At 34.0% G+C, this 21042-nt stretch overlaps 1 protein-coding gene across 1 annotated transcript in view; it reads left to right on the forward strand.

Moving 5' to 3' along the window:
* Positions 1-21042, forward strand: part of LOC138694905 (protein Hook homolog 3-like) — a 210678-nt gene that overhangs the window by 42361 nt on the left and 147275 nt on the right. Inside the window, exons 2-3 of the mRNA XM_069819089.1 lie at positions 8157-8343; positions 20570-20713. Coding sequence (XP_069675190.1) covers positions 8157-8343; positions 20570-20713 — 331 coding nt within the window. The remainder of the gene's footprint in view (positions 1-8156; positions 8344-20569; positions 20714-21042) is intronic.

The raw sequence follows: 21042 nt of genomic DNA on the forward strand, positions 1-21042 counted from the left end.
TAGCCAATCAGATTATTAAATTTACAAACGCAAACGATCATTCATAAGTTGAGCTATATTATAATACAAAACAATTTAATTAAATTTAAGGTATAAACAATTCAACCAGTTGTGATATACAGAAATTGATAATACATATCATGCAAACTACTTCAAATTACAAACACAAACAATTTATCAGTAGAGCTATATAGATTACTATTCAATTTAAAGCATATACAATTCATCGGCCAAAACTATACAAATATATACAATACAAAGTAGCATACTTTCATTAAGCTATACAAATTTGTGCAATTAATATCAAGTAGATTAATTCAATTTATAATCATAAACAATTCATCAGTTGAGCTATACATATAACCATTCAATTTACAGTAGGTCTATATACAATTCATCAGTAGAGCTACACAGACTAGTAATCATTTTAAGAACATATACAATTCATCAGCCAAACTATACAAACATATACAATCAAATTAGTTCAATTTACAAACTTATTTTCGTTAAGCTATACAATTCATATGAAGTAGATTAATTCAATTTATAAGCTTAAACAATTCATCAGTTGACGTATACAGTACATACAATTCATCAGTTATGCTAAACAAAAAAATACAATACATAGTAAACAGATTAAGTCAATATAAAAACATATTTTAGTTGAGCTATATAAAATTGTACATGTCATTTAAGTAGAATAATTCAATTCACAAGCATAAACAATTCATCAATTGTGTAGAAGGTATGAGTATGTAGAAATTTGGTTAATTCTTTTCTGAACCTTTTCTCGTTGTTCTTCAAATCTTTAAGATTATTAGGCAGTGCATTGAAGACTGTTATACATGAATAGCGAACTCCTTTTTTAAAACAGCTTAGACTAACAGAGGGTAGATGAAGATCTGATTTATGTCTTGTATTAAAATGATGAATGTCTTGATTAGTACTGAATTTATCTTGGTTCTTAATATACAGCATCATTAGGGAAAGAATGTATTCACAAGGTAAAGTCAAGATTTCTAAGTTTCGGAAAATATTTTTACATGAGGTCCTTTTATGCACACCGGCCATTATTCTTATAGCTTTCTTTTGTAAAACAAAAACGTGTTTAGCTTCAGACGAGTTACCCCAGAATATTAATCCATATTTCATTACAGAGTGAAAATATGCAAAGTATGACATTTTAAGTAAGTTTATATCACCAATAGTAGATAAGGATCTTAATGCATAACAGGCAGAGCTCAATTTACGAGTAATACATTCTATATGCGTTTTCCAGTTCAAGTGATTATCCAATTCTAAACCAAGAAACTTTGTGCTTATAGATTCTTTGAGATGAGTTCCATTTAATCGAATACTGTAGGAAACCTGAGCACTATTGTGTGTACTAAATTTGACTGCACTGGTTTTATCAACATTAAGTGCTAGTTTATTTGCATGGAACCATTCATTCATTAGATTCAGCACTGTATTAGAAGTGTTTATAAAATGATCGTATTGTTTGCTTGAAATAATTACACTTGTATCATCTGCAAATAAAATTACTTTAGATAAATTGTTTATGGTCAAGGCTAAATCATTAATATAAACTAGAAACAACAATGGACCTAAAATTGACCCCTGCGGAACACCATGTTTAATATTTCTAAATTCTGAATAAGTAACTTTATGACTATTTGGTACATTTATTTCTACTTTTTGTTTTCTATTTGATAAGTACGATGTAAACCAACCCAACATCTCATCTTTAATACCATAAAACTTCAATTTTTTTACTAATATACTATGGTCTACACAATCAAATGTTTTAGCCAAGTCACAAAAAATCCCACCTACATGTAGTTTCGAATTTAATGAATTTAGTATTTCATCCACCAAACTAAAAGCAGCATTCTCTGTCGATTTTTGTTTTCTAAATCCAAACTGTTCTAAAACTAATATATTGTTGGACTCCAGGTAATGATATAATCTATTATACATAACTTTCTCAAACACTTTTGCAAATGTTGTTAATAATGATATGGGTCTGTAATTAGCAATAGTACATTTATCTCCCTTTTTGTATATTGGTTTTACTATTGAATATTTGAGTCTTTCTGGAAAAATACCACATTGCATTGACAAATTGCATAGATAGCTTAACGGATGGGATAATATTTCAGAACAAGCTTTCAGAACTTTACTTGGAATTTCATCATATCCAAAGGAATATTTTGTTTTTAGTTGTTTTATCACATGCATGATTTCTGCTGCGGTAGTGGGAATAAATTTGAGACCTAAAAACTCAGTGTTAAATGCATCAGTTAGGTAACCAAGTGCAGCATCTTCTGGACAATCTTGAATGTTTAAGTTCTGAATAATATTTATATAGAAGTCATTAAAATGATTTGCAATTGATTTTGGGTTATCTATTTTACTATCATTGATTTTAATGCAAGTAATATTTTCACTCTTTGAATATCGATTAGTTTCATTTTTAATAATATCCCAAATAGTTTTAATCTTATTATCTGAATTTTGTATTTTTTCATTCAGATACATTTTCTTTGCATCTTTTATAACTTTTGTCAAAGTTTTATAGTAATTCTTGTAGTAATTAAGAACATGAGGATCATCACTATTCCTACTCATTAAATATAGATTCCTTTTTCTAGCACATGATATTTTAATTCCTTGAGTTATCCACATGTTTTTACTTTTACATTTTTTCACCACCTTGACTGGAAAACATTCATTGAAATAATTCGTAAATGTAGTGAAAAATGCATTAAATTTAGTATTAATATCAATGGTATCGGTACTATATACATTTTCCCAAGATTCATTTTGTAGACATGTATTTAAATGATGAAGAGATTATAATCCTTTTTTTTATTTTTAGATTAACACTTTGGAATTTTTCACTCATATTGAAAACTCTTAGAATTTGTGCATCGTGATCAGACAGGCCATTGACTAATGGTACTGTTGAATAGGAATTCAATCTACTTTTATCTATAAATATATTATCAATGGCAGTACTACTTCCAGCTTGTGTTCTGGTTGGAAAACTTACTGTGTGACTAAGATTATAAGTTTCAAGAAGTGAGTTTAATTTTCTTTTACGTGAGCTTTCTGATAGATAATCTATGTTTATGTCACCACAGATTACAAATTCGGTATGTGGTTTATAAAGTCTTTTCAATAATGAATCTAAGTTAGTTGTAAATTTCTTATAATCTCCCATTGGCGCCCTATAAACACATAAGATAATTAAATTTGATATCTCATAACCAATTTGTATTCCACAGATTTCAATATCTTGTTCAAGGCAAAAATCAGATATATCAATTTTACTAAATAATAGATCCTCTCTGATAAAAATACAGGCACCCCCTTTTTGGAAGACATCTCTACAGAAATGAGACCCTAATACATATCCATGTAAAGACAGTTGTAGTATTTCCTGTTGCTTCATATGATGTTCAGTTATACATAATATCTGAGGTTTATGCTTTTGAGTTGCTAAAGAAGTGATCAATTCATCAGTTTTTTGTTTTAATCCCCTAATATTTTGATGAAAAATAGTGAAGTTACTGTGTTCATTACTAGAAACATCAGAGCATTTAAAATTTAGTTGAACTTGTTTCAAACACCTTACTGGTGGGAGGTTTAACCTAAAAAAGGAGAAGCCCTAGCATTAACTAACACAGGAATATTACAACTCTGCTTTTTAACATGGCTGCCTCTGATGCTATTAGCAATAAGAACCGAAAGGTGCTCCTTGCCTCTACCACTCAGATGCAGGCCATGTGACGTATATTCATACCTTCTTATAGGGCTTACATCTATCAAACCAATGTGTGATGCCCCAGGTCTCATCAGAGCCCGCTCAAGCCGCACATTCACACTCCGCACCCTCCTGTGAAGATACGGCTTGTCGTACCTGCCGAAAAGACTGAGAAATCCCACATTGGTATGGCTGCTCATCTCAATTATGTTGTTGACATCTTTCTCAATAGAATAGTTACAATCGTTATCAATTACTGTTATAGTTATTATTATTATTATTATTATTATTATTATTATTATTATCATCGTTATCATTATTGTCATTATCATTATCATTATCATTATTATACTGTATATTTTACAGAACAACTCATATGTACATGAAGAAAATCCTTAGAGCTCTTCCCGTGGAAACCATTATTTTGCAAAACTTTTAATAATAATGTCATTTTCTGAGTACGCCGTTTACCAACTTCCTGGAAAATGTCGAGTTTGGTGGCCCGTTACGATCTCAATCTAGAGTTTTCTACAGTCTCTTCCGTAGTCTTCCGAACTACCTCCTGCCTTTTTCTATGTATACCACTGATTGAGGCAATCGTGTAGAATTAATTTGTTCTATGTAGTGTTTCCATGTTAATAGATGGGTATCGTATCCAGGTATTTTAAAAATATTTTCAGATTTTATATATATTACTTCATTTCATTACTCTTCGTTGTACTTTCATCTCATGTTTCTCCAAATTCAAATTGTACTTTTATTTTTAAATTTATCATTGTTCTGTATTCTCTCCGCAAATCATATTGTATTTTATTTTTAAGTTAACCTCTGCTTTGTATTCTGGATGCTAGTAGTCAGCCGTAGATGTCCCAAATTGTGGAATTAGTAGTCAGCAATGTGCAGATATTTTGTTCTTCTCCGAAACAATGGAGTTGCTAAGTTTGAGCTTACGGTGGAATACCGGTACCCAAAAATCATCTTCTGAGCACAATTACTGCGAAGGCCTATGATGTCATATGAGGAGTAACTAATGAGGACATAAACTGTCCATCTCCGGTCAAAATTGAGTTTCGAGTGGTTTCCGATAGTTGACAGTGTTCTTTACACATCTGTGCAGTCATAATTCTCCAAATCGCAACCTGTTCCACCCATTTTTGCACAATTATACCAACATTCGCCTTTTAGTAGAGATTACGAATGTACGATTATTCTTCCTCAATGTTTTATTACTTCTTTTGAAGAAGTAGACCTATATAAAAAATTCCAAACAAATGAGTTTAGTAATATGTTTCCAAATTATGAAACATTGTCTGCCCCGTCAACTTCCAGGCATGACATACCATCGTTTATTTAACCTGGGCCCTCCCAGACCAAATCTATAGGCGAGATAATGCACTGCAGCAGGCCTTACTAACCTCCGCAGACAATATGTTACCGACCGTGAAACAGAAATTGCTTTAGTGCAGAGTCCAGATAAGCAACACAACAAAAATTAATCGTTAACGTAACAACATAACATAACATAACATAACATAACATAACATACCATAACATAACATAACATAACATAAAATGAGCAGAAATTCAAGTTTCCTTGTTAAAATAAGATTCCCAAAATTGCATGTCCATCGAATCGCATCAAATCATAAATAATTGTCCAAGTTAAATGGTGTTATAAATTCTATAATTTTGAATAAAATTGTTTATTGAGATATGTGGTTGTGTCACTTTCAATCATATATTTAAAAAAGATTTTATTCATCTTCCTACTACAATAGTTTGAAAAAGAAGCATTTTTGTCTCTTCTGAGAATTTTGTCTTGTGTGACAATTTGCGTTTTGATTAGTTCCTCCTCATATTGTCCAAAGTTATTTACGGAAAATTGATATTTCATGTCCACCATTCCCATTTGAACTGGCTTGCAGATTCTATACATGAAAAGTACAAAGAAAAGACAATGAAAGTCACAATTCCCTTAAGGGTGATGTCATCTTCTAATTCAGTATATTACTGCAAAATTTATTGCTGTTCCAGATGAAAAATAGGAAAGAATGACGGTATCCGTGGTGATAATTCTTCTTTACCAGTTTTGACGAGAAAAACAGTAAAGTTTGTAGTAATATACTGAATTAGATGATGAAATGACCCTTATGAGAATTGTGACTTGATTGTTTTTTCCCCATACTCTTAATATGAACAAATCCATCCGATAGCTCTACACAGATATAAACATGCCAAAAGTCACATTTCGGCATAAAGAATACAGAAAACATATTAACTGATACGTATTTTGTAACAATCACGTTCTTTCTGTACATACTTTATATAATGAGAAATTAAGACGGAATATCTCTAGGAATGTATTATAAAAATGTCTGTGCAGTATCAGAGATACACCGGTACGTAGAATACGTCACGAAGCTTCGGGAATTAAACTACATAATAATAGTAATAATAATGGCTCTAATTAACCTGGCAGAGCTAAAGCTATAGGGCCTTTTCTAACATTCAACCAGGAGCTGTGTTGGTTTGTGTGTGCTATTTTTTTGTTTCGGTTTACAAATGGAGAGAAGGGTGTATGATAATATGAGGATTGTTTGAGAAGTTCATAGCCTGACATAGACATTAAACTAAGATTATTCTGAAAACATATTTATCTGTAGTAATGTCACGAGAGGTCTGAGATCTGCCGATAAATCCACGAGCGAAGCGAGTGGATGTATCTGGGAAATCTCAGACCTCGAGTGACATTTATTAGGACTATTTCGTGAATAAAATAAAAATGTAAATAATATATCCCTAAAATTCGATCACAAAATGTTAATAATTGTATATTTACGAATACTTAACATATTCATTGTGAAGTTGAAATAGATTAATATCGATTACTGCAATAAAGAAATTCGATGTTATTATTCAGTAATGCCAATTGAGAAAAGCGAAATACAGGTTTAGCAATGTTAATTACATGTACTGCACTTTTCTCTTATTATTATAACATAAATACATTTTCATTATCTGCTGAAATCATGATTTAATTTAAAATTGTATAATATAATTATAGTAACCTAATTAATACATTAATTAAATGAAGAATAAATTGTTGAAAACGCATTTATCTAATCTGAATGAAGGAATGTAATTTTTTTCAAATAGCCTACAATGAACACGGAATTAGAAGATGAAGCTGTATTTTATAGGCTACAATAGGTAAGGTTAGCTGTGTGAGCAGGACCAGTGTCAGCTGTGCCTTATTTCGACCGTTACTACGTGCTACAGGAAAGCATTTTTTATAGCTCGACAAATGCATTCTCGCTGTAGTGTGTAACGGAACTAAAGCTGCATCTACACAGTTCAATATTCCAATCGCGTATGCATGCAATCTGGGAAGAATATTGAAAGAATCAAGTTTAAAACGTACGTTAAATTAAGATGCATGAAGATTTTGTGTCTATATTGTGCGTTGTTTTGAACGTCGTCTTCACTGCGTAAATATATTAATTAATATTAAATATTAATCTTGCATTCATTGCTTTAAAGTTGAAAGAAATGTTTAACCGTGTAGTTGTATCTTAATGTATTCATGATCATCAATTCACCGGGAAACAGTTGGCGACAACGACTAAACAAAAGAACGACCATGCGATAAATTGATAGCGATAAATCTAGCTGCAAAAATTATCGCAAAGTCTGACTGAGATTGGTTGGAATTCAAAATTTCATTACACTTCATTGGTCGAAAATGGAATGACGTCATATAAACGAAATAGTCAACATAATCCCCCCAGAGATTCACAAACTTGGTCAACCGGTGCTGTAATGCTGCTATATCTTCTTTTTACAATATTCCTCAAGGCCTGCAAAAAGAAAAGCCTTCTGCTACTGTGATTATCTCTTCATTTGACGAAAATTTCTTCCCAACCAAGAGAGGTTCGAGCTTTAAGAAAAGAAACGGGTGCGAGATCTGTTGAATAGGAAGAGTGCAATAACAATTCGAACCGTAGTTCGTGTAGTTTTGCAATAGCGATTGCAGACGCGTGAGCACGTGAATTGTCTTGATGAAACGACACTTTCTTCTTGGCCATTCATGAATTGAGATCTTTCAAACAGTAAAATTACTTATGTTTCTCCACGAGTTCATTTTTCGGAGAGATCTAGCTATAAGAACTGGACTAGTCCGTCGTTTGTGGTGGTATATTTGAATTTCTATAATCATTAGCTAATTATTTACTAAAATATCTTGAGTAAGACCTCCAAACGGTAAAAGTGTTTATTTTCCTCTGAGATTTGATTTTCCAGAAGGTGTAAGGTAAAAATGTACTGGACAATCAGAAAGTTTAAAGTTGAAGATCTTTGAATTATTCCTCAATGTGTGTCTTTGCTTCAGGAAACACCGACAATACATGACGTCGCCGAGCATCTTAATCACGGCTGCAGAGCTACCAGTGCAGAGACCCATGCCGAACACTCTGGCCGCTAGACGAGTGTGTCAGATTCTTGTACTCAATGCCTGGCGTCGTCGACGTCACGACGTCCTACAACTGACTGTAACATGTCAGCAATTGAGAACTCAGGTATAGTTACTTACTTACAAATGGCTTTTAAGGGATCCGGAGGTTCATTGCCGCCCTCACATAAGCCCGCCAGCGGTCCCTATCCTGTGCAAGATTAATCCAGTCTCTATCATCATACCCCACCTCCCTCAAATCCATTTTAATATTATCCTCCCATCTACGTCACGGCCTCCCTAAAGGTCTTTTTCCCTCCGGTCTCCCAACTAACACTCTATATGCATTTCTGGATTCGCCCATACGTGCTACATGCCCTGCCCATCTCAAACGTCTGGATTTAATGTTTCTAATTATGTCAGGTGAAGAATACAATGCGTGCAGAGTTCTGTGTTGTGTAACTTTCTCCATTCTCCTGTAACTTCATCCCGCTTAGCCCCAAATATTTTCCTAAGAACCTTATTCTCAAACACCCTTAACCTATGTTCCTCTCTCAGAGTGAGAGTCCAAGTTTCACAACCATACAGAAGAACCGGTAATATAACTGTTTTATAAATTCTAACTTTCAGATTTTTGGACAGCAGACTGGATGATAAGAGCTTCTCAACTGAATAATAACATGCATTTCCCATATTTATTCTGCATTTAATTTCCTCCAGAGTGTCATTTATATTTGTTACTGTTGCTCCAAGATATTTGAATTTTTCCACCTCTTCGAAGGATAAATCTCCAATTTTTATATTTCCATTTCGTACAATATTCTGGTCACGAGACATAATCATATACTTTGTCTTTTCGGGATTTACTTCCAAACCTATCGCTTTACTTGCTTCAAGTAAAATTTCCGTGTTTTCCCTAATCGTTTGTGTATTTCCTCCTAACATATTCACGTCATCCGCATAGACAAGAAGCTGAGGTATAGTTACACAACATGCAAACATTACTGGACGCAACTCCCTACGGTAGCTGGATGGTCAGACCTCCGGTCTGTCACGCACACGGCCCGGGTTCGAGTCCTGTTCAGATCTGGGACATAGCGACAATTGTGGCGGACAGGGTCACAGTTGGGGTTTTCTCGGGGTTCTGTCGTTCTTAAACCATTTCTTCATCATTCCATAGCATCCCACGATCGCCGGCTGGCGACGCACGGAGGAGGCTGGCCTAGGGACGAGAAGTTTGCCTGCACGAAACCTGGGTACTCAGCGAACCTTAGTGTAGTCAGCCGGTGTGGGTTTAGGAATGCGTCTAGCTTGAGGGTTAGCGCAATTAAACGTAACAGGTCGCAGTGCTGGACCATAGTGCTCCCCTCCCGTAAATTCCAATTCCATTACTGATACGCAACTGGTATCTGTCTTACAGAAGAGGAATCTATAACTCATGGGATAAAATAGGGCCAATCAGAGTAGATCGCTAACACTGAGTACGTTGTTGTAAAACATGTGAAGGTCTATCTATTACAGATATCTTTGTGCAAAATTTGAAGGGAGGTTTCGACTTAAATTCATTAATTTTTCTCTTGTTACTATAACAAATGTATCACTGTACGTACAAATTACCATCTTCTATAATATCTACATTTGTCCGCCGAGTTAGCTCTGTGGTAGCGTGTCTGCCTCCAGACTAGCCGGCCCGGGTTCGATTCCCGGCGGTGTCAGAAATTTTCATGTAAAATTTCTACCTCGGTCTAGGAGAGATGGCGGTACACAACTTCTAATCACTAGTGCACTAATATGCCTCCCCGAAGTGCATATGAAGAGAAGGCATGTTGATAGTGATTCGTTCGTCCGTCGGATTGGAAACGTTAAGCCTGGCGGCCCCCTTGCTTCTATTCGACAGGAGTAGGCTACGTGCCGGCACCGGGTTTCCCCTTCTCCCTTCCTTATCTTCATCGTCATCATCACTAATTCCATACACTACACTTACACGAACACTTACACATACACTCACCTTAGTACACGACATAACTCTCCACGGATACACATCATGTACAGTGTGACCCGCCGAAGTGTTGTACAACTAGAAAATGGGTCACAGTTCTGCCATCTATCCGCAGTATGCGGAACCCGATTTACGCAAGTGAAGTGGGTGGGCATTGGATACACACATAATATCTATATTTTCTTCAGATGCTTGCACAATACTTTCGTCATTCTGTTTCGTCAAAACTCATTCCTTCAGATTCACCAATGAGGGAATAAAAAGTAGGCTGTATTGGAGACAAGTTCTATGCGTGAATATGTCGCTAAAACAATTGAATACTGAAACGACAAAAAATTATGTTTAACTTTTAATTCGATTAAATTTGACGATTTTTCTGAACTAGAATATCCTATAGTTTATTAAAGTTGTCATTTACGATTTTTATATGCCATGTTTTGCAGCATATTAGACTACAGAGCACCAATAGTAAATATTCAGCTTTGTCACTGTTTTTCTGAAAACGACATTTTGTCATATTCAATGTTCCTTTTCTCAGGAACTAAAAGACCAATTTGATTAAAATTTTACGCAGATACTTATCATACTGTATTACACAAAGTAACGAACAATCATACTGATACGTATTAAAACTCATTCCGGAGACTAAGAAGAAGACAGAAAGTAGGAACAATTTTAGAATGCTGGGATTGCAGTGAAAGACATGTCCATGGGCAGAACACTTATATATGTATGTAAAACTCATTCATACAAAATGGTAAATATTCTGAAAACACATTCTTTTCGATTCGAAATGTTGAACATTGCAAATAATTTTTTTTATACGATAGTAATGAAGATATGAGATTTTCTGTTGTTCAGATTGTAAAATATAGCTCCTAACATGTGCGAAATAATACTGACACTTCTGCCTACGATAGTTTTTGAGAACAGGTACATTAAAAATCAATGTTTTGAGTTAACGAAACAATATTACAAGACTCAATAATATAGAACAATTCATTCTATCGGAATGAAATTCATGTAGCATATCCAAGACACATCTATTTGGAAAATTTGGTCATTATTGGTTGAGTAGTTTCCAAGATAAGAACATTTAAACGGCAACCTGTTAGTTTTGATCACTTCAGTCTTCAACCTTCCCTTAAGGTAAAGTCAGATGTAACAATCAACATTTATTCTTTCCAGATACCGTAAAAACCAGGTATATCTTCGCGTTGTTGGGATTCTCGGCACCAGCCGTCTTGTATTCATTAAGAGTAAACATGTCGATTGCTATAGTAACCGTCGTGCTCCATCGTTTGCTACCCATTGCTTATACACCCGCTTCCATTTGCGTTGCATATGTTTCAACATTGTAAATTTTCTAGATTCACTCAAATGCACTCGAGAATTTTTTCAATTTAACTTGTCGACTGCTGATTTTTATTCAATTAAAATTGTAGCATTGTTCGTTGCAAATTGTTTGACATCACTGCGAATGTTCTATCGATTCGCATTCTCGAGTTGTTTTGCCTCGGCTGCCGCACGACCTGCCAATTTCTGCCTCAAATTCCACCTTCCCGTATATCGCTGGTTGAAGTTACCCGCTCCAACTCAAGGCCACGTTAGATACATTGATGCTTCGTATGTCGATCGTCGTTTGCGTCATTGGAATACGTCGTGTAGTTTCGAAATTATAGGTGTGATAAAATTCGTCTGAAAATGTGTCAATCGACTTTATGAGATTGAACCCTAGTACTGGACCGAAATTAATTAATTAATTATTTATTTAACTATCCATCCATTTATTTATTTTTTACTTACTTCTTTATTTATTTATTTATACTTACTTCTTTATTTATTTATTTATTTTTTACTTACTTCTTTATTTATTCATTTATTTATTGATTTATTTATTTTTTACTTATTTATTGATTTATTTATTTTTACTTATTTATTGATTTATTTATTTTTACTTATTTATTGATTTATTTATTTTTTACTTATTCATTGATTTATTTGTTTTTACTTATTTATTGATTTATTTATTTTTTACTTATTTATTGATTTATTTATTTTTTACTTATTGATTTATTTATTTTTACTTATTTATTTACTTATTTTGTACTTATTTATTTATTTACTTATTTTTTACTTATTTATTTAGCCTACTTATTTTTACTTATTTATTTATTTATTTATTTTTTACTTATTTATTCATTTTTTACTTATTTATTTATTTATTTTTACTTACTTATTTATTTATTTATTTATTTATTTATTTATTTATTTATTTATTTATTTATTTATTTATTTATTTATTTATTTATTTATTTATGTAATTTGGCGGAGTTAATGCCATCAGACCTTCTCTACCAAACGACCAGAAATTAAATAAATAAAAAAAAAGACACTCGGACTTCTTGTGAAAGAAGATACGAAGTCGGACTACTATTGGGTAGCACTCCGATTGGCAGATTTCGTGTTTGTTTTAATAATCTATTTTAACTGAGCAAAATTTTATCATGATATGTATACAATAATCTTACGTTAAGAACCCAGGAAAAAACGAACAGGTTAGGCGAGGACGACCTTGAGGATAGAATCTTTAAGCAGTTCCTAAACGCTGTAGATATCAAATCTAACTACATGTTTGAAAAGCAAAGATCCTTCTTCATATCACGAGATTTGTGTCAGGGCTCTCAAACGCGAGATAACACCACGAGTATGTCCGCAGCAGTTGTGTATCACTCCAAACGCCGGTCCAACCGGCAACTTCTCCAGCGTGCGAGTGAGGCAGGCGGTCTAAATCACAGCTTTGCTTGAGCAACTTTCTTACTTCCAATTTGCCTTACGTTAAAATTAATCAAGTTTTACTTCTCAATGATGTCACCTCCGATAAAGTAATAGTTACCATGGTTACCATCCTTAATAATGGATTCTAGGTATGTAGATTCAAACTCGGCAAAGGTCAATGGATTTTTTAGAGTGACTATTACACTTTTATTGTCCGACCATCGGATCTGTGCCCCCCGTAAGATATGCGAACTGAACCTTAATTCCTTTTCAGCCTCGGCAATTCATTTCTCCCCCTGTATTCCTATTTCTCTCTTTCTCTCTCCCACTACTCACAATTTTGAGCCTTCTTGCGGGACAGTTTATTTGCACTTGCAGTCCAGTGTTGTCAACTCAACATGAATACTGTAGTACGGAGTGGTAAAAGGTAAATGTATCCCCATAACATGCCATGAAGTCACTTGGGGGGCATGGAGGTAGAGCCCCATGAGGTGGTGTGGTCGGCACCACGCTCTGGTCGCCTTTTACCCCCGGGAAAGACCCGGTACTCAATTTTATAGGAGGCTGAGTGAACCTCGGGGCCTTTCTGAAAGTTTGGCAACGAGAAAAAATCCTGTCGCCACCTGAGATCGAACCCCGGATCTTCCAGTCCGTAGCCAGCTGCTCTACCAACTGAGCTACCCGGCCGCCAGTACGGAGTGGTGAAAGAAATATTATTAAGCAAGTAATAGCATTTTGCATAAGTCAATCAGCGTCATTAGACCTACTTAAATTAAATTATGGATAAGTAATAATTAACCTTACAGTATTATAAGCAATATTCAAGAGACATGATACTATTTGACGGAAGTTTGGCAATATCCCTATTCGGCAAGGTTCGTGGCCTGCTGTTTGACGTAGTGGGAGAGAAACGGGTGGAATGGGGTGAGTAGAGGCGTCAACTTTTCCAAGAACGACGACAGCGCTGAAGGGGCATAGATTCGATGGTCCGACAATACTACGTCACACTACTTTTGACCAATAAAACGGTACGAAAGGACGTCTTTCAACCAATCATGGCTGCTTATCGCACAATTTTATTGCGTCCCTAGCATTTGTTTAATTTTATCGCGTCCCTGGCATTTGTTTATTTTTATCACTACCCTAGCATTTGTTTCTTCGTTTGCCAATATTTCAAACTGCATTGGTCTGGACGTCAAAAAACAGAAAATTACAAACCACTCCAGTCGATGCACAGCACTTTCAAATATGACTCGCATTGGCATTCAATAACAAGACTTAATAAAGATCACTGGTCATATATGAATAGCACCATTCGGAAATCCTGAATAAGTTGAGGGATATACCATGTATATCAACGAGTTCACTTGTTTTACGTACACGTCCAATATAACATCAACTGAACCACCAACCACTAAAACATTCAAATTTGAAAATTGTACTTTCAATAATTGTTCCTTTTAAAATTATTCATGTTTATTTTTTATTTCATCATCGTTAATTAAAACGTTGTTTATTTCATCATCCCTAATTAAAACTTTTCTAACACTTGTTTATATTATTCAGGTTATGTTTGTTATAGCTTCTGCTATATGAAATTATGGATAGTCACGTATCAGAGATTGTTTAATACTAAGATTTATTGAAAAACATTTGTCAAGTGACGTTGATTACTGGGATCCGGATAATTGAAGTGGAATGCAAAGCTTTGAATAAAAATGAAACTGAATCAACAAAGCCTTCTTGACTAATAACCGTCCACAGAGTTCAATGAAGATTCCATAGTTGGCACAACTGATAACTAGAAAACATAATCATAAAACACTACTGCCATCTAGCGTAATGTTGAGATGGTACAATAATATATTTGAAGACAGTTGTATTTTCGTAAGCCAATTAATATTTTATTGTACTGGAGTACTTTGTTACTTCTAATCTTTATATACTTTCTTCTAATCGTGTAATAGTCAATTAAATCCCACTCGAGTTTTGATTTTCTCTAGATAAATCAAAACCTCTAGTGAGATTACTGTTGATAAAATACTTAGGACGCTTTCATCTCAAAGGAAGTGAAACTAGGACACCAATGAATAACCAATGAATATAAAAGAATAATATCCTTGAATGAGGAGAAATTCACAGCCTTTTCCCCCAGTTAAAATTTCAGCAAGTCATTATCGTCACCTGTTGTCTTTCCTTCTTATACACTGCTCCGTCGATGTAGTAGAATGCGTTTGAGTCTAAAGAAAGCAGCAAAATAGTACAACGTGGTTTGCTGTTGTGACGAGAATCCAAGCCCCGCTTTTCCATCACCATGTTAACAATGTCAAAAGAAGTACTTATACAAATTTTGGCCACTCGACCGCAATTACGAGGCCATAAAAAATAAGTTCGCCAGGGGCCGTTAACAGAAAGAAAACACAATTTTATTTGAAAGATTTATTGGAACAGACACAACAATTGTTGAGCTATTTTTCAACATATTTTCCACCGGAATTGAGACATTTATCATATAATGGAGGTGCAGACGGCTGTAAAATGCTGGTTTCGATGCCAGGCGGCTGACTTCTACGACACAGAGATACAAAAATTGATCCCATGGTATGACAAATGTCCCAATTCCAGTGGGGGATATGTTCACATATAGCGCAACAATTGCTGTATTTGTTTCAATAAATCTTTCTATTCGATTGTGCTTTTTCTGTAAACGGCCCCAGAGAAAATCACTTTCTGGACGGCCGTGTGACCAAAATTTGTATAAGCACTTCTTTTGACATTATTAACATAGTGGAAGAAAAGAATGACTTTTTTATCTGCCCCCATCAGAAAATCCCAATTAGCCTTTGCCTATGCATATAATGTGATCAAAAACAATTTATTTTATCATAAATGGAAACTGATGGTTCTTGTTCCTAAATTTTATGTACATCTTTGATAAAATATTTTATACTGTGCAATGTACTCCAAATCCAGACCTTTTATCACAGATTTTTGCTTATTATATGCTTTGTCAAAGAACTCCGAATGTAATATCAACCTAACAATATTGACAGTATTGCCTCTTGGATAAACTGGGATGTGATTTTTGCTTTCTAACACGATCTTCCATTGTTCACATTTTTCTTAACATTCTTGATTTCAAAATAAATTTATTCTGTAGTTTATAGTCTACGTATTCCAGACATACGTGATATATATGGAATGGGATTTTGGCTGAACAGTTTTGTTTTATACTTGTTTCCCACTATTAGAAAATTGCTACTTAATTTTCTGCAACGTCAAAGTGAGATAATATCCACTGGAACTGTGTATCTTTTCTAAGTCATTGTAATAATTTTAAATAACTGCGAATTTCATATATTCTATTACTAGTCGGATAAATTAATGATAGCGCTTGAAGTGATGATTTAGAGTCAATATTATTGCTCAGGAGAAAAAAAAAATGTGTGTGATTCAAGATTTGTTAAATGAAGTGTTTATTATGTCCAGTTCTACATCGCAGTGAGTTACCAGTGTGTACACAAGATATAATTGCTCAACATTAAACCCTGATAATGTGGTTCCAATTATTTATCCAAATTCAAAAGACTCTTCAGACAACTTCTATGTAAAAAATTGGACTTTCCGGATTCATATTCATTTTATCTCTTATCTTCTGTCATTAGGTACAGACTTTATTTATATTTTATTAATTTTGCAAAATACCTAATTTCCCAATCAGAAAAAATATAGTACAAAAATAGCAAGAACCATCTAAGAGATATCATATTGTCGTCTGATAACGAGCTGAGTACCAAGTTGCTCTGCGGCTGTTACAAGTGTCCGTTCTTATCGAAAAGATTGAAGGATGATTGTTCAATCACACATGAAACTTGGATTAAACTTTGAACAATGTATTGCTCTTACGTCTACGATGAAGAGCAGGGAAATCCATTCTTTTAACGAATGCGTAACTAATAAATCCATTACAATATTTTCACGACTAGACTCTATGCATAAGAAGTTTCATGTTTACACGTAGATGTTTGTTAGAAAGGCTTGTATTGCTTTCGAGGAATTGAAACTGGTTATAGATAAAATGTTCAAGGCACTTGTTTATCATTCGAAATTAAACAACAGTGAATGTCTGAATGTGTGTCAGACGAGTGCGAGGGAGTAAGAAATGTCATACAGTATAATACGAATGTAAACCATAAGAAGGAAACATTCTGTCTATTAACTTCTAAAGAAAATAAAATATGTAAGAATTATTATTCAATTTACAAAAAAGCCAATATATTGAACGTGATATCCCTGAAATAATTGAAGCGCCCTTAAACAAGCTTTATGTGGGTGGTTAAATGATGTAGTTTACATTTTAGATATGCCTCCTACAGCCCTAACTTGGTCGGTAATCCCTAGTTTTTATTTAGAGTGTAGCCTAATCACAGTCTAGTACATACAGTCACGAAGCTCAATACGTAGGGAATATGCATCCAATGACAGTTGAACTTTAGTTGCTAGCCACTAGGGTCGCTACTACCGCACAGTCTATTGTTCCTAGTACTCTCAGTTGCTAACCGCTTTGAGCACTGTAACGCAAGAAATGCAAAAAATCACCTCAATCTTCGTGACTATATGTACTAGACTGTGGTGTAATAGAATCTATATCTATACGTGTAGGTTACAGGAAAAAAGAAACTGTCCTAATAGAGCTAACCAGACATAGAGATAAAATGCCCAGAAACTGGCAAAAAAATATATACAAAATCGTAAAAATGGCAGTTTCAGTTGTTAAAAAACCAATGTCTGGTATCTTCCACGAATATCATTTTATTTTTACATAATTCTCACACCTATGACAGTCTGCGTTCAAAGTTTCATCTTCCATCTCAAGTGATATAGGTACTTGCTGCAATTTTTTTTACTGATAGTGTTTTTAATGTGCTGTAACGAAATTCAGAGCTTCAAATACTGAATGTTTTAAAACTCAGGAAATTACATTATTGCTGATGCGAAAAACACATAAAATATATTACAATTATTGTACTAGGAACAACAAGTTTTGATGGAGAAATCATTGCAATAAGTGAAAGTATCAGGAATCTTCTATTCCACGTCAATAAATTTAAGAATGCAGTTATATTGTCAGACTCCAAAGCAGCTATTCTATCAATAGTGTCTAAACACACACCTTCATCTCAAACAGCAGAAATAACTAAAATGTTCTCTCAATTAATATCTCTCAATAAAAGAATTGTATTCCAATGGATACCATCCCATTGTGGAATCCTGGGAAACGAGAATGCGGATGCTTTAGCAAAGAAGGGCTGCACTGCTACTTACAGACCTGTTACTAAATCTACGTATTACTCTGTGAAAATATTTATTAAATCTACATACTTAGACTTCAATACACAAAATTTGATAAGACAATCGCAAGGGAAAAAATGGAACTCTCTGCATCATAATCCACTGTTAATTCCCGATTTACCACGAAAATCGTCTGTAGCTGCATTTAGACTAGCAACAGGCCATGATTGTTTGGCCAAACACCTGCATAGAATTGGAATATATCAGTCCCCCAACTGCCCGTTGTGCAACTCAAACCAAGAAATGGATTCAGAACACCTCAAAATCTGTGCTTCAGTGGCTGGCCATGATAGTATCTTTGAAACATATTGGAGTGCAAGAGGTCAAATGACTTTATTGTCAAACGCCTGGCATTAGAAAACAACAACATATATTACAATTATTATTGATAAGAATGTCCCTAAGTTATGCTTCCTGGTGACAATTAATAGGGATTGGCTCGCAAACAATGTTAGGATATCCTTCATCAAGTCTTTTTGCCAGTTACCATCATTTGGTTCTGTAACTGTACAGAGGATCTATGTATGTTGAATCCAGTATGTATCTACACCGGTGGGTCAGGAGAAAGAAGCAGCTGAAGTTTTCGGGTGGAGAAACGTAAATCTATAATCCTGATGTCATGCGACTTTTCCACTTTTCAAGCACCATACCAAAACACCATTTGCTGTCATACACATATGCTACATTATGTTTTCTCCTTTATATCTTCAACTGACATTAGAACAGGCTGAATATACAGGGATTTCTTTTCAAAACTTCCCAGTCTAAATAATTAATTATTTAATTTGAATTCAATTTAAACAAAAATCACGTCAATTTAAATATTGAGGGGGAAGTCTGAAACCAGGCTTAATTGGTTTTTAGATTTCACCCCCACCCTAGCCTCCCCCACTTTGAAATTTTCAAATGACACCCCTATATTTTTTATATTTAAATATGAAAGAGCATTCAATTATTTATACACCTCATTCGTTTTCGTATCTTTTGTTTTCTATCGTCGCATGCTTTCTATCGTACTAGTGGCTTGTGCAGCAAATGCTGCAAACTAAGTTCATTAGACGTTCAAATAAACATTTTTTCAGATTTATTTCAATGAAGAATACCAGACATTCTGAAAGTTATTTGTTTCCATAATAATGAAAGATACTCTCTCTCGAGCCAATACTGAAGAGAACCATGCATATAAATATCTACACCACACCGCCATTAAATATATGAAAAAGACCCAATCCCACTTGATTAATAACTATAAAAATATTTGATTTTTAATAATATTATTATCTTACGTAAGTTTTATAGCTTTTAGTAACATAAACTATATAGCCGCCACTCAGTAAAATATAGAAATCAAAATCTAATTTAAGTTATTCTCTACATCTACTTATATAGCCCCAAAACGTTTCACTTTCATATCATCAATATAGCACTAATATGTATAATTAATGAAAAATAGTCACATCATAGCATTAACTACAATAATATTTCATTTCTAATGGTAATAATGTCATCAAACCACCTCAAGTTTTGTAGTTTTTAATATCCAATACACAGCTGTACCCAGAAAATTACACACCACAGAATCGAATCTATAAATTGTTTTTAGTAAGTTAAGTTTTTAATAACCAATTTAATTTGAGCTCTAAATATGTCAGCATTCTTGCAGATCGTGGCCTTCGTGTAATATTGTTTACTGTAGTTTGTGTTTTGTTTTATTCTGAAATGCAATTAGCTAGTTCTCAGAACTGACGACAGATGGATTTTGGAAAATAGGAAAATTATGTTGAAAAATTAACATTTCACTGAAAACTACTATTTTTCTGAAAAGCTTTGAGTTCCAAGCTTCAAAATGAGGGGTCATTTATTAAACTCCGTTCAGCCGTTTTCCCGTAATTTCCATTACCAGTTCAAATTATATATATAGATATGTCAATTTGACGTCTTATGTTTTATTTTATAAATCATCTAGCGAACCTTTCAGCTCTTTACACGAGCCCACAGGGGATCGCGATCCACACATTGGGAACCACTAATCATAGTGTTTCTAGGAAAATTAACCGTATTTGATTTTTGTTGGAAAAAAATAATGCTTTCCTGGAATACACTACAAAACCAGTAGTTTTACCGGCTTGGCTAACTCGGACCCAGAAACAGATGGAATACCTCAAAAATAAACACAGAAAATTGAAATTACTAACATTCAATTATACGACTCCATATGTTGCAGGTAGATAATCTTAACATCCAGACCGTTGTGCTAAGGACGCTTCTGGAATATGAGAAAGGAAGGGTCTCAAATATCAACAGCAATATGCAGAAGATGGCGGCTCGGGTGGAAGAGGTCCATCGAGAAAAGGACACATTGAAAACGGTAAGGGCTGGCATTGTGTAACAACATTTTGCAAAAATAATCAATTCATTTTCTTTCTGATTAAGCAACTCATACTAGAAGTTTGAAAATTCAAACCTGATCAAGAATTATTATTAATTTCAATATTAATTAAATAATAATTAAATGGAATCCTTCGGAAGAGAAGTAAAGGCCTGGGATTTTATGTTGTGAGTTTACGGAAAATAAATAAAATTAATAATTCTACCTCTACTATATTCTAAATAAAATAAAGTTATATTTTCGCACTTCCTTACTTACTTACTTACTTACTTACAAATGGCTTTTAAGGAACCCGAAGGTTCATTGCC

The sequence above is a fragment of the Periplaneta americana genome, chromosome 2, assembly GCF_040183065.1.
Source record: "Periplaneta americana isolate PAMFEO1 chromosome 2, P.americana_PAMFEO1_priV1, whole genome shotgun sequence".
In the NCBI taxonomy this organism is placed as follows: Eukaryota; Metazoa; Arthropoda; class Insecta; order Blattodea; family Blattidae; genus Periplaneta; species Periplaneta americana.